Source organism: Gavialis gangeticus, unplaced genomic scaffold, assembly GCF_001723915.1.
Source record: "Gavialis gangeticus isolate Ggan-Ray unplaced genomic scaffold, GavGan_comp1, whole genome shotgun sequence".
Lineage (NCBI taxonomy): Eukaryota > Metazoa > Chordata > Crocodylia > Gavialidae > Gavialis > Gavialis gangeticus.
In genome coordinates, this window is record NW_017728992.1 from 99,657,839 (window position 1) to 99,670,936 (window position 13,098).

Genomic DNA, 13,098 nt, shown 5'->3' on the forward strand with positions numbered 1-13,098 from the left:
GGCACTTACTTCATGCAGCTTGGGATCTTCCTGGGTGATCTTGATCCCCTGTTGTTCCCCTGCTCTGGCGCCGAAGGCTCTCTCCGCTGGGGATCCAGCCGTCCCGCCTCTTCTCCCGGCCACCGGACTCTCCAGCTCTTTGGCTCGGGAGCTCCTGTCCAGCTGGGCTAACGGCAGGGACCGCTTTGCCCGCCGTTTGTTCCTCTCTCCCTCCGCCGCCTCCGGAGCGGCGGCCACCATTTTTAAATCTCCTGGCCGGCATCTGACGTCACCGTCAGCTGCCGGCTGCAGCTGTACATAGATGCAGCTAATGAGCTGTGTGGGCTCTCCCTCTCTCGCGGCATCCTGCTCTCCCGGTAAGTTTTCCTGGCTTCCATGGGTCCTGGGACAATCTCCTTAAAGAGCAACCACTCTTCTTGCACACCTGGGTCCCGTCCCGTCCCCTCCCCTCCCCTCTCCTCCCCTATGGGACCTCAGTGTTTCCCTGACTATTCTCCTTAGCTCGTTGAAGTCTGCCCTCCTGAAATCTAGGGCTGCTGCCTTGCTGCAGGCCTTTGCCACCTTGCACTGGATGGTGAATTCCAGCAGGCGATGATCACTGTCGCCCAGGTGATTCAGCACCTGCAGCCCCCTCACCAGGTCGTCACCCATGGCCAGCACCAAGTCCAACAAGGCATCTCCCCTGGTGGGGCTGTGCACCTCCTGGGTTAGATGGAGGTCCTGCATTTGGGCTAGGAACCCACGTGAGCGATCAGACCTGGCTGACTGCTCTTCCCAGTAGAGGTCTGGAAAGTTCAGGTCACCCATTATGACCACATCCTTTGACCTAACTACCTCCATGAGCTGACTTAAGAATTCCTGGTCTAGCTCTTCCCCTTGGTTGGTTGGTCTGTAGTAGACCCCCATTGTTAAGTCTCTTTCCCTTCGCCTGCGTTGTATTCTAACCCAGAGCACTTCCATGTGCCCCTCCACTGACTCTGTGCTACCTGATGAGGATGTGTATTCCTCTTTAATGTAGAGCACCACACCCCCGCCTTTCCTCCCTGTCCTGTCCCTCCTGTACAGCCTATAGCCCTTGATATTCACCGCCCAGTCATGCTCTCACAATCTCTGTTGTGAGATTTCACAGCAGAGTCCATGTGCTTGGTTTGGCATTCTGTCTTGCTTATCCTTTTTCATTTTCAGATTTATTAATCCAAGCTGCAAATGTATTGCTTCTTAGGTTTGAACAGGTTCTTACTTACAGAAGACATTGGTCCTACGTAGTAGGTGGTAAAAGTGTTTCTGAACATGGATGGCTAAGCTTCAGAGGATGATACTTTTGTGTTATGTAAGCATGTGTTGACTTTGAAATTGGCCAGTGCAGTCAAAGGATGGGAAAAAGTGACTGAAATTAGCCAGTGCAGTCATAGTCATGTTGCTAAAAATGATGACTTAGGTTTTCAACTATTTAGCTGTAGTAGGAACACTATTCATTTGGATTTTGCTTCTAAATTTTTTCAGATTTTAGGTAGCCATTTTTCAGTAAACTATTTAGCTGTCAGTGTCTTATGATTTTGTAGATAATAAACTTTATTTTGACATTCAAAGCTAGCCTGTACTGTATTGGTTGGAAGATGGATGTCTCTTTCTTGATTAACAAAAAGATGATAAATATTTGTTTCTCAAAACCAAAAAGGTTTTCCTGTTTCAAAGGTGAAATAGTGGAGAGAATATATAAACTACTCTGATATTCAAAAGTAGGGGCACATCTCTGCGTGGAGGATTCTTTAACCCAGAGTTGTCCAGCTTCTGAGCTACATTTGGGGACTGCACCCATGGAGGTCCTTCAGCCCATATGCTGTGTTGCTGGCATCCCCTTCCCCGTCTGCACCCCCCTGGGCTCCCCTGAGCCATCCACAGGCTCCCTGTGGGTCATGCTGCCCCACCCCCAGGGGCAGCAGCAGGAAACTAAAACCAGAGGCGAAAGGTGGGGAGCAACAGCAGCTAGAATAGTGAGGCGAGAAGAGCCCAGGTGGGAGCCTGTAGACTGCAATTTAAGCCTTCCCAGGCCATGAGTTCAGCAGCACTGCTCTAACATTTTAAGCAATATTTCTTCATCTCAAAATATACTTTTGTGTTACTGGCTTTATGGTATCAAAGGTACATGGACTATCTACAGCAAATATACTCTTAAAAAGCAAAATATAAAAATAGACATCACCAAACCAAGCCAAGAAACTTGCAGACACATGAGCTTACATGTGTCCTGCTAGTTTGTTTTGTTTGCCTAGAAAAAGATTAACTCCATAATATTTTTTAGGCCTTTCCTTCAGGAAACTTAGTTCAAAGGAAAAACTTGTAAAAAAACAATACAGGCCTGGACCTGCTTTATTCTATTTCTCATTGTTCTAGGGGTACAGGAACTGAGCTGTCTTCTGAAGCTTCTCTGTCAACTTAGTTCTCAGCTTCTATTTGCATAGGCATCACTTTTACTTTCCAGCTGGGTCTGAATGTTAAACAGGGCTGGCTGGCTGGCCTCAGGTCTCCTGCCCTGTAAAGGGGCAGGTTATTCTTTGCTTTTTGTTAGTTATATGCTTCAAAGGGCAGATAAACCAATAGATTTCACAGTATAAGTCAATATAGTTTAATCGAGTATATGAGTACAGGGTATACCTCTTTGACAAATCTCTTCCAACTTATACTTAGCCTCTGACACTAAGTGAAAAGAATCTGTATAGACTACTCTCCCCCAGTGTTATTTCTTGATGCATCAGTTTTTTTCAGTTATGCTGGTCCTCTCCTTTTATACCAACCTGTTGGAAGGTACATCAGATTTTTAAACCAGCAATTCCTACTATGGGAAATGAATCTCTCTCTCACACCAGGAAAAGTTTCTGTGGAAAAAGTATCTAATAGCTATACCATAATATCCAGTTATTTGAAGTGTTAAGGCATGCAAGCATTTCTTATAAGTGATTTTTTTTTTGTAAAATAGCTTTCCTCCTTCATGTTAAATAATTTATTTTAATTGATTTATTTCTAGATGGACATTTAATCCAGCTGTTCTCACTAAAGCCAATGTTGTCCGGAGTGGAGATGCTGCTCAAGGTGCAGAGGGAGGTACCTCACAGTTTCAAGTGGGTGATCTTGTTCAAGTTTGTTATGATTTAGAAAGAATCAAGCTGCTTCAAAGAGGTCATGGAGAATGGGCTGAAGCAATGCTTCCTGTAAGTGGGTTTTGTACACCAAATGGTGTATGTTGCATAGTATTTCTAATTACAGTTGGGAAAGGACTGAATGTGGAGTAGTGATGCTTTTTTTAATTGTTAGCTAAATTGAACTAGTGTAACTCTAGTGAAAACCATCCTTGATGCCAGTTTAGACATGGTTTAGCAGTCTGCAAAGCTAGAACGCAAACTGTTTGAACTCATGGTAAAATTATTAGACTGTGCATACACTGATGTTACAGTATGATTTTTAAAACTATTGTACTTCATACAGGTGCCAGTCTGCTATAGTATTTGAATATCTAAATGTCTTCATTTAAATATTATTCTCTCTCTTTTTTTGGGGGTAGACTTTGGGCAAAGTTGGTCGGGTTCAGCAGATTTATTCAGACAGTGACTTAAAGGTAGAAGTTTGTGGGACATCTTGGACGTACAATCCAGCAGCTGTCTCCAAAGTGGCATCAGCGGGGTCTGCAATAAGCAATGCATCTGGTGGTAAGTGAATATTTAGTACTGTATATATGAAATATCTAAAGATGAATGTGTCAACTCAGATTGACCAATACTGATTTGAAATCTGTATATAGGGGTGATACCGTTCAATTCTGGGGATATCTAGTGCAATATCTGGCTTCAAAGGGAGCTTGAAAAAATCCTGCAAAAAGTTGACTTAGAGTAATATAAAACACTCACAAGGGTCATCCTAATCCAAACCTCAAACGTAAAAGCGTAGTTGGTTTACATTCTCTTGGTATCTGAGACCTCCAGCAGACATTAATATTATCGCACGATTGGGATCAGAGGAATTATATGCACTATCCCAAATAGCATGAGTCCTGCAATTTTGGGGCTAAAAAATCTTTCGATCCTTATTGTGTGATTCCCTGAGCCCCAGTGGCATATACTGGATGCCCCTTTGAACTGTGGGGATCCTGGACTGCCTTTAGTGATCAGCGGAGGGCAGCCCCAGGTTTGGGACCTGGTGAGAAGAAGCGAGTTGTGGCTCCACGAGCTTCTGCATCTCTGATTTCAGTTAGTCCGTAAGGTTGCACCTCTTTTTGGACTTCTACTTCTGAGATGTGAAGTTGCAGTACCTGTGAAATCACTGGTAGAAGGGGTGTCACTTTGTGCTCCAAGCCTTGGGGAATGGATTTCAGTTTATAAATTTAATCTAAAAAGGCAGAAGTTTGATATATGAGGTAACCTGTGTGTGAATTAAAGTATAGAGAAGAAGATTTTTACTGAGCTGACTCTCAGGGTGGACTTGATTGATTTAAATCCAATTGATTTCATTCACTGGTCAGGAAGCCTCAATTTAATCATTGTTTTCTACAAAAAGTGCATTTTTGTTGGTTGATATTACCTTCATTAAAATATTCTCAAACAGGGTCTCTTTTCTGGCCTGGCAAGCCTGCTGCCATGACAGGTTTTTCCTTCTACCATACCATTCCCTCACGAGCTCTCAAATCAATGGAGAGATTACACTGGGAAACTTATCCCTCAAGGCTTCTGGAATATTCTGCTCAAAATGTTTCTTGTTTCTACTGCCCCTCCCTCTTTGAATTTACCTCCAGACTCCTTCCTTGCCCAGATGTACTCCACCCCCAACAATCCTCTATTTATTTAACTTCTTGAAACTTTGAGGGAGAGGGTAAGGGCTTGGCTCTGTGTACACAGACTTACAGAGACACAAGAGGGCTGATGGGTAGGTAATCAGGTGTGTTATCTCTCATCTCCATATACTGCTGTTAACAAGGATGTTATCTCAGGAGACACAAACCCACAGTTTGAGAACTGAAACTGAGCATCACAGAGATGCTTAATGGGATCTTCTCGACTGAGCACTGAGTCCCATTGGGTCGAGCGGTTTTCTTTAATAGTGACTAATCTATAAATGAGTCTCTCGGAGCCCCATAAGATTGGAGCCCTTAATATAGTCCATGGTCTGTTGTGACCTATTTATAAGACTTTTCCAAAAAGGTTACATGAATACATTGTCTCAAAATCCCTATTCCAGGATGATATCTTTGAGCTTTAACATATCTTAAATTAAAACTATTTTTAGATAGGTTCATTTTTAAGAAAAAGTCATTGTAACAAAAAAAATCAAAGAGTATGATTAAATTTTAAAAAATCTGGCTTTAAAAAAATCTGGTTTTTATTTAAAAAAAATAGTTGATTTTTATCCACCTTGTTGACTTTACTCAAGAGCCAGTAACATGACAGTCAAGGTAAGTGGGTAGAAATTTGATTTACTGGCCAATAACTCTCCTAGTATTCTTTGCAGAGTTAGATTTCATACTACCTTGAAGGTTATTAACACCTGTGGAATGAAGTGTTTAGAAAGGATCAGGTAGACTGTAGTGAGCCACAAAGTAAGTTGACTCCCTCTGTACTGCCTGACTAGAAATGCTGCTATTAGTACCAGATAGTTGGTTTTAAACTTGGGGTGGAAAAGAAATCAAAAGGCGTTGCATGTGCACCCCGCTGGTCCACCCCTGACTATAGCTACTTTTGTAAATAGCACAACAAATTTATCTTCTTTTCTGTTTCCCAGTTGTTGGAGTTGTGGTTCTAACAGTTTTTATGCATAATTTTTCCAGAAAGATTATCCCAGCTGTTGAAGAAGCTGTTTGAAACGCAAGAATCTGGAGATCTCAATGAAGAATTGGTTAAAGCTGCTGCTAATGGAGATGTAGCAAAAGTGGAAGATCTGCTAAAGAGACCGGATGTGGATGTGAGTACTCTTTATTGGGATTTCTGACTAAGGGAGCTGAAGCCATCCCAAATTCACTGCTGGGGATTCCTCATGCATGCTTGATTTCTTTTATCATAGATCTGGCTTGGGTGGTTCTTGTGCCTCCTTCCCTAAAACTTGCATGATAAGTGTGTCAAGGTTAGACAGGCAGGGATGGAGTTGCTGCCCTTTCCAGTAGGCATATTTTTGTACTATCTGTGGTATTGGCCCATAAGTTACTATTCAGTTGGGATATAGTAATGAATAAAGCAGCGCCGGGTAGGTGATAATTCCCTAGCTTCTAATAGTTGATAACTATTGTATGGAAGCAGGAGCCCTTCTCAGCTAGCCTTTTATTTTGGTTGCTCTGGTCAAGTTCTGAATTTGCTCTTCATGAGGATTTTGCTGTTTGGTGAGGAAGCTCCTTTTTTTTTTTTAAATCTCCTTCCCTCCCAATGTTGACAGGACTTAAAACAGGACTTAAAGACTTGTAGGAGAGTAGTTTTGGTTTATAATCAAGTACTGTTTTTCATTCAATAGAGTAGTCATCAAAGGCCAGAGCTTGGAAATTTCTGGCTTTAAAATTTAATTTGAATTTTGAGTTTATTCAGGCTTATGCAAAAATAAAATAAGATCTTTACCCAAGGTGCTCAGAATCCATCATAAAATACAACATTTAATCCTCCTGCAGAACATAGAATTGGTCCCAGAAACCTGATTTTCCTCAAAGGACAACTTTTACAATAATCCAAAGATTAAAATTTTCAATTTAGCAATAATCCTGTTTGAAATAAGTAAAAATCAAGGCAACCTTACCTTCCTTTTATTTGTCTTATGAAGTCAAATGGGCAAAACAATCCTAATAGATTATCTGATCCATTCTTAATGATGAACATTTTTGAGAGATTTTTGTTGAGTGAGTGATTCTTTTGGAAGCTATTAAGATATGTGGAATATTAGCAACCAAATGGAGATTTTTTTTCTTACAGTACTGGTGAAATGGGAGCTTCACTGTAAATTATTTCTCACATGAAATTTTGCTAGGGCTAATTGTTTTACATGTCTTCATATTTGTGTTTGCATGAATATGTGCTTCTGTAAAGTAACTTTATTAATATACAATTTTAGGTGAATGGACAGTGTGCTGGACACACAGCTATGCAAGCAGCTAGTCAAAATGGACATGTCGACATTTTAAAATTGCTTCTGAAACAGAATGTAGATGTGGAAGCAGAGGTAAATGAACATTTGAAAAAATGCAGTTTCTTTAAGTTCCAAACTTCATTACAGATAGAAGTCATAATTAAACATTTTTATAACATAGCTACCGATTTCCAGTTCTGGGGGAGATCAGATGCATCATCAGCAGTCCCTCTGTTTAATGTGTAGTCATTCTTTTGATGATTTGCTTCCAAAGGTAACTTTCCTTGTCTGGCTGGTTACTCAATTCTGTTGCAATCCTAATAGTGCTGGAGATGTTAAAATGAAGTAATTATTTTACAAGACGGGTGGTGAGATACCATAGAGACCTACTCAAATCATGATTTTGTGGAAATGCATGGGAGAGAGGGAGTGGGGGGGGGGGACTTGTTAAAAAAAAAATGCTGGCTGTGCAAGCCAGCACAAAGACGAGCAGATGAGATGGTTGCTATCCCCACCCCTCACTGCTGATTAGCTAAAAGGAGTCCCTGTTGTGCGGCCCTGCCCCTCTCAGCCAATCAGCAGCAAGGAGCAGGGCTGTACAATGACAGTCCTCTCCACCAGTCAGTGGTGGGAGTGAGGGGCATGGGGGCTCCACCACAATAAGCCCACAAAAATGGTAGCTGACCCTGCAGTCTGCCTGTGAAAAAGGCCAGTCTTGAGTTGGGTCGATCCCTAACTGTAAATAGTCCTGGGAGAAGGAAAGGATTCCTGAGTCAGCTGGTTTTGTTTGTGTGTTTAGCCACTCACTTTAATTGTCATCAGGATCCTGTGAGATGGGGCTGTTTTTGTAATGTGGAGCACTTTTAGTACAAGATTCCCTTTGTGCATCTAAATTGAATTTTTTTAGTTATGTAACTGATATTGTGGGTATTTATGTGTAAGCGGTGATTCAGCTTTTCCCTGCTTTGCGGACATGTAAGCACGTGCATGTAGACTGACCATAAGCAGTAAACTATGGTCAGCTTACCAGGCAGCTACACATGCTTGCCTATTCTGCATGTGTATCTGTGTCTAACTCAGGAAACTGTAGTTGGCCAGAAACCTGATTAACGGGCATTTGACTTACCCATTTGGTACTTGAGTCTTCTCTGCAAGTTTGAGGGCTCATAACTTTTTAATGAAAGGTGAGATTTCCATATAATTCTAGATCCTGAGGTTTAAAATGAGAGATTTCTAATAGAATTGAGTTAGAACTTGACTTTTGCCTCCATGTTTGCAATGCTGCTATCTGTTACTTTCCTGCCTTGGCCTGTGTCACGGAAGGAGGAAATAATCATGGTTTATCCTCTCATCTGCTGCTTATCAGGTAGCGAATATCTGTGCTGGCCTAGCTTCTGGTGGGAGAGAAATCGATTCATCAGTGGATTATAAAGGAGAATTTGTCAAATCCTTGGGTTTCAAAAGTCATAGGGCCCAGGGGAAACAGGTCTGACTCCTGTTAGGGTTTAGGACAGGACAACAGTGTAAAAATCTGAATTTCTCCTAGCTGGCCTTGCTGTCAGGTTGCAGTCCTTTGTGTACTGAATCTTGTTCTTCAGGAAGGAGGTAATATTTCTCTGAAGCAGTGATCCTTAATCTGGGTGCCCTAAAATCTTGTCAAGCATGCTGTTGTGTGTCACAGAGTTTGCACTGGTAGGTTTGCAGACGTGGTTCACAAGATAAACCAAGAGACTTCAAATGAAAATCTGTAGTGTTAGATAAATTGTTGACCTCTTCTGGTCTTTCTAAGTTCTTTGCAACAGAAGAATTGCTCTGCAGTTTTTCTGTAGTCCAAAAAAAAGAATGAAAACTAAGAGCTGGCATTTTTGAGAGGTCTCAAGTGTAAAAAAACTTGAGAACCACTGCTTTGAAGGCTCCATAAAGCTGGGTGTGTGACTCCCTATTGCAGTAAGGTAATAGAATTTAGGTGAATCTGAGAGAACAATTGAGAAGATGGGGATTTTGGAGGCACTAATACTGGGACATGAGATGTGATACAGTTTAGTGCTATAGCTGCCTGTAGTCATGTGTAGCAGGGAAGGCATAATAGTGCTCTGGGTTTAAAATCAAATCTAACCATACTTCAAGCTGCTGCTGGTATTTATTTTCTCCTTTTGCCTTTTCTCCCTTTACTGTGTTTGAGGTGAATATTAAAGAGACATCTACACTGTACTTACAAAAAAGAGGGTAAATGAGCTAATTGGATCCATACTAGCACAGCCAGACTGCTACCGGTATCTGTAGTTTAAAACTTCTAATCTATAACAAACCCTAGCATATCTACATTTCAGTCACTTCTGTGACTTAAGTGTAAGTACCTGAATGGTGTAGATTTGGGGATCCAGGGACACTTTATATGCAATTTGAGCAGGCATGTGGGTTGGAATGCAGCATGTGGTTGGGATGATTGAATAATGGATGGTAGTGTTAACTGACTTTGGCTGGGTTGGAGAGTACATGAAAATGGTGGAGAATAGAGAAAATTGTAGGATTGCATTTAATTAGGACCTGCCTGTACAGGTGTTAGCTTCATTTTGTTGTCTCCCTAAGAAATAGTTGATCTGGTGCTGAATAGTGATGACTTCAGTTTAATTGGGACACATCAGTATGGCTGTATGTAATATTTTTTTTTATTTGGATATTAAATAGGGACATAATATAGAATTCCAATCTGTATGTAGAAATTATTGGGTAGCACAGAAATAGGTAAAATAGTTCACATTTTCAGTTCATTTTCATTTTAATATTTAGCCTCTTTTTTAATGAGACTTGCTGGGCACAGCTGCTTAAGAAGCTGATTCTTGGTAGTGCTGTTGACATTCTGTGGTATAATAAACACTACAACATGCTTTATTTTTTTTAGAGATAAACTTATCAAGGAATAGAGGTAGAAATAATGTCCATATGTACTTGGAACTCCACACTTTAAAATAATTGCAAGTATTTGTGTCTTATTGATTAAGTGTTCATGAATTTCGCTTTTTGGCTTAGAGTAAATGAGGTTGGAACACCTCATTTATAATGATAGCTTGGTAAAATGATATGTTGTTTTATGTAATATTTCATCCTGAAGGATCCCAAAGCACTTTGCAGATTGTAAATGCATATGTAAAGGAGTTGTTTCACTCACCAGTGAAATACAAAGCACTCTCTGGAGTGAAATGTAGCTGCTGTTAAACATGATTCTATCATGTTTTACATCAATTCAAGATAGGTACTGAAGGCAATCACACAATGTGGCTAAAATGCAAGGGAGATGAGAGGGGGCAGAACATAATTACCCAATTTAGAATTTGGCCAGGACACTGGGGTTAACACTTTAATCTTTCAAAAGCTATCAAAGGGCCTGTTTACATTATTGGAATGCTGTCACTCTAAATATGGTGCTAGGAGATTTTTTTTCTGCTGCAGTGGTTATAGTAGTTCCTTGAACAGTAGACAAGAGTTGCAAACTCTGGGGGGAGTTTGAATAGCTACATTTAGTGTGTGCACGTGCATGTGTGTTTAATCAGTCGTAGCTGATTCATGGCAGAGGTTCTTAATGTAGACTTGTAGACTAAGCGTGCAGACACGTGGCTCATTTATTATTTAGAAAAAAATGGAGTGGACACATTACATACAGCCATACTTGGATAGTAAGTGCCTCAGTCCAGGAGAAAGTTGCATCTTGAAAGATGTGGGATTTACAATCTGTCCATTCTTGTAATCCAGGGGTGTCAAAGATACAGCCTGCAGGCTGTATTTGGCATCTGGCCTGTGGTGCTGTCTCTGGGTCTGGAATCAACCCCCCACACTGCACACTGCATAAGGCTGGCCCAGGTCATGCTGGGCCCTGGGTCTGCATGCAATTCCTGCCCCAGCCAGTCCAGGATATGGGGTCTTGGTGTGGATGCAGTGTGGGAGAGGCATGGCCATGGTGCTTTCTTTGTGGCCTCCACGTGCTTTCTTTGTGGCACCCCTGCTCTATTCAATTTAATTCCCATGGTATTTTTTTGCTTATAAGTGGCTTGATGACCACCTAGTGGCCAGGGGCTGTAATAGCACCTACTCTAGACAGCTGGTTGGGGAGATTGCAGTCATGCATCTCCAACCATAAAGTTATTGTCTGGTAAAACCCAGGGTAGCTTACTCCTAGTAATCATGTTATGTCTCCATAATCTAGGCTGTTATATCTTTTATAGAGTTTAACACTATTGAGGATTAACTTTCTTTCATACAATGATCCTGAACATACTATCAATAGATGAGAAATAGAGGAAAACCATTCAGAAGCATCAGTTACTAATCTCATCAATTTACTGTTTGCCTTGCACCTACCTAACTGATTTTTAGTTTGAAGTGCAAGCTAATGTTAGCAATTACTTGCATAGCACCAGTTTGTATATTAGCATATATTCTGTATCTAAATTATTATCAGTTGCAATGTTTTGAATTGATATGTACATAATAGTCATATAAATGTAGTGGTACAGTCTGCTTTTATGGATGTTACATTAACTAATTAAAGGCTTGAAGAGTATTTTTTGTTCTTGATTTATGTTCAGCTGAACATTTGCTTAAGATTTCAGCAACATGCACTGGACTGTAAAATAAGATCATTTCTTCTTTAACTTGATAAAGGATTAAACAGATTTATCTTGGAAAATAAATAGTGGAAGAAAACTTAAATGAAAATGAAATCTGTGTGGTTGTTATATCATAGATAAGTGAATGCGATCTTATGCCATAACTTGAACAAATAGCTGAGTGATATACTCAGGTATTGACTAAAGTATGTAGAATGAGGTTGGTCTGCTTTTAAACATTTTTGCTGACGGTAGCTATTCCATAGCATAAAAAAAAATGACCTATTAAGATCTTACCCAAAGGATCAGCCTGCTAGGTTTTGGTGTAGGTTCCATTTTCCTCTTCATTATGGTCCCTGTTCCTAGCCTTCTCATTAGACTTTAGATCACCATTGCTTAAAAAATAGAAATAACCCTAACAGTAGGGACTGTGGTACTTGGGTGTTCTCCCTTCCAAAAGGAGGGCCATGAACAGTAGGCTATGAAATAACACTTCCTCTTGCTTGGTTTCTTTGTCCTCATCACTCTTGCACTTCTGCATGACTAGTGGCCAGCTCCAGCAGGATAGGGAGGTGAAAGAGTGCCGTTGCCTACTCTGTGTGATTGTGCCCTAGCAATTAGGGCACATATTTGGGAAATGGGAGATGTAGATTAAAATCTCTTCAGAGTGAGAGAGGTTTAGAACAGGGGGTGCTCAATCTCCAGCCCATGGGCCAAATGTGGCTTGTGGAGCCATAGGTATTTGGCCTGTGGGGCTTTCCATGGATCAGGAAATTTGGCAGCGGGGCAGCAATAGCAGGAAATATGGTGTGGCCAGGTTGGAGCTAGGCCACACCCCTTTCCCCTGTGGCCATGTCCCCTCCCCCCCTGGGGCCAGGCTGGAGCCAGGCTTCCCCCTGTCTGCTTCTGCACAGCCAGATTGGGCCCTGCCATGACCACCCTCTGCCAGATTAGGTTCACTGTCTGAATCTAGCCTGTGGACAGCCTGGCCACTGCCCATCCAGCCTGCTGGTCTAGACCCCAGATCTTCTTGAGCTACTGTTCTAACCAGGATGCTGTTGGGCAAGATATAGGCTGCTTTCCCTCTTTAAGAAGTCAGGCTAGCCATTCTGAGCTACAAATGAATGAAGGTACCTCAGCAGCTACCTCTCAAATGGGATTAGGTACAATAGATAGTAAATGAATGGAAGTACATAATGGTCAGCTCAAGTCAGGTGCTTCAAACTACTGAGGGGAGCAGGAGTTCAGATGTTCCTGTGCTTTAGTTCTTTCCTCTTGGCTACCTTAAAGCTTCCTGAAAAGCTCCTTGGAGGTGCTGAACACTCTCCCTGTTCTTTTTTTATAGAACAGGTTTAGCTTGGTTAAGTTAGATTGCCCTTCAATTGCCAAAGTGTCCCCATTGTCA

The 13,098-nt window shown here is 41.4% G+C and overlaps 1 protein-coding gene across 4 annotated transcripts in view; it reads left to right on the forward strand.

Moving 5' to 3' along the window:
* The window catches only part of MIB1 (mindbomb E3 ubiquitin protein ligase 1), a 159,041-nt gene that overhangs the window by 50,679 nt on the left and 95,264 nt on the right, over positions 1–13,098 (forward strand). For all 4 annotated transcript variants that reach the window (XM_019526144.1, XM_019526134.1, XM_019526154.1 and 1 more), the window contains exons 7-10: positions 3,026–3,209; positions 3,560–3,704; positions 5,813–5,946; positions 7,075–7,182. In XM_019526144.1, the coding sequence (XP_019381689.1) occupies positions 3,026–3,209; positions 3,560–3,704; positions 5,813–5,946; positions 7,075–7,182 (571 nt within the window). The remainder of the gene's footprint in view (positions 1–3,025; positions 3,210–3,559; positions 3,705–5,812; positions 5,947–7,074; positions 7,183–13,098) is intronic.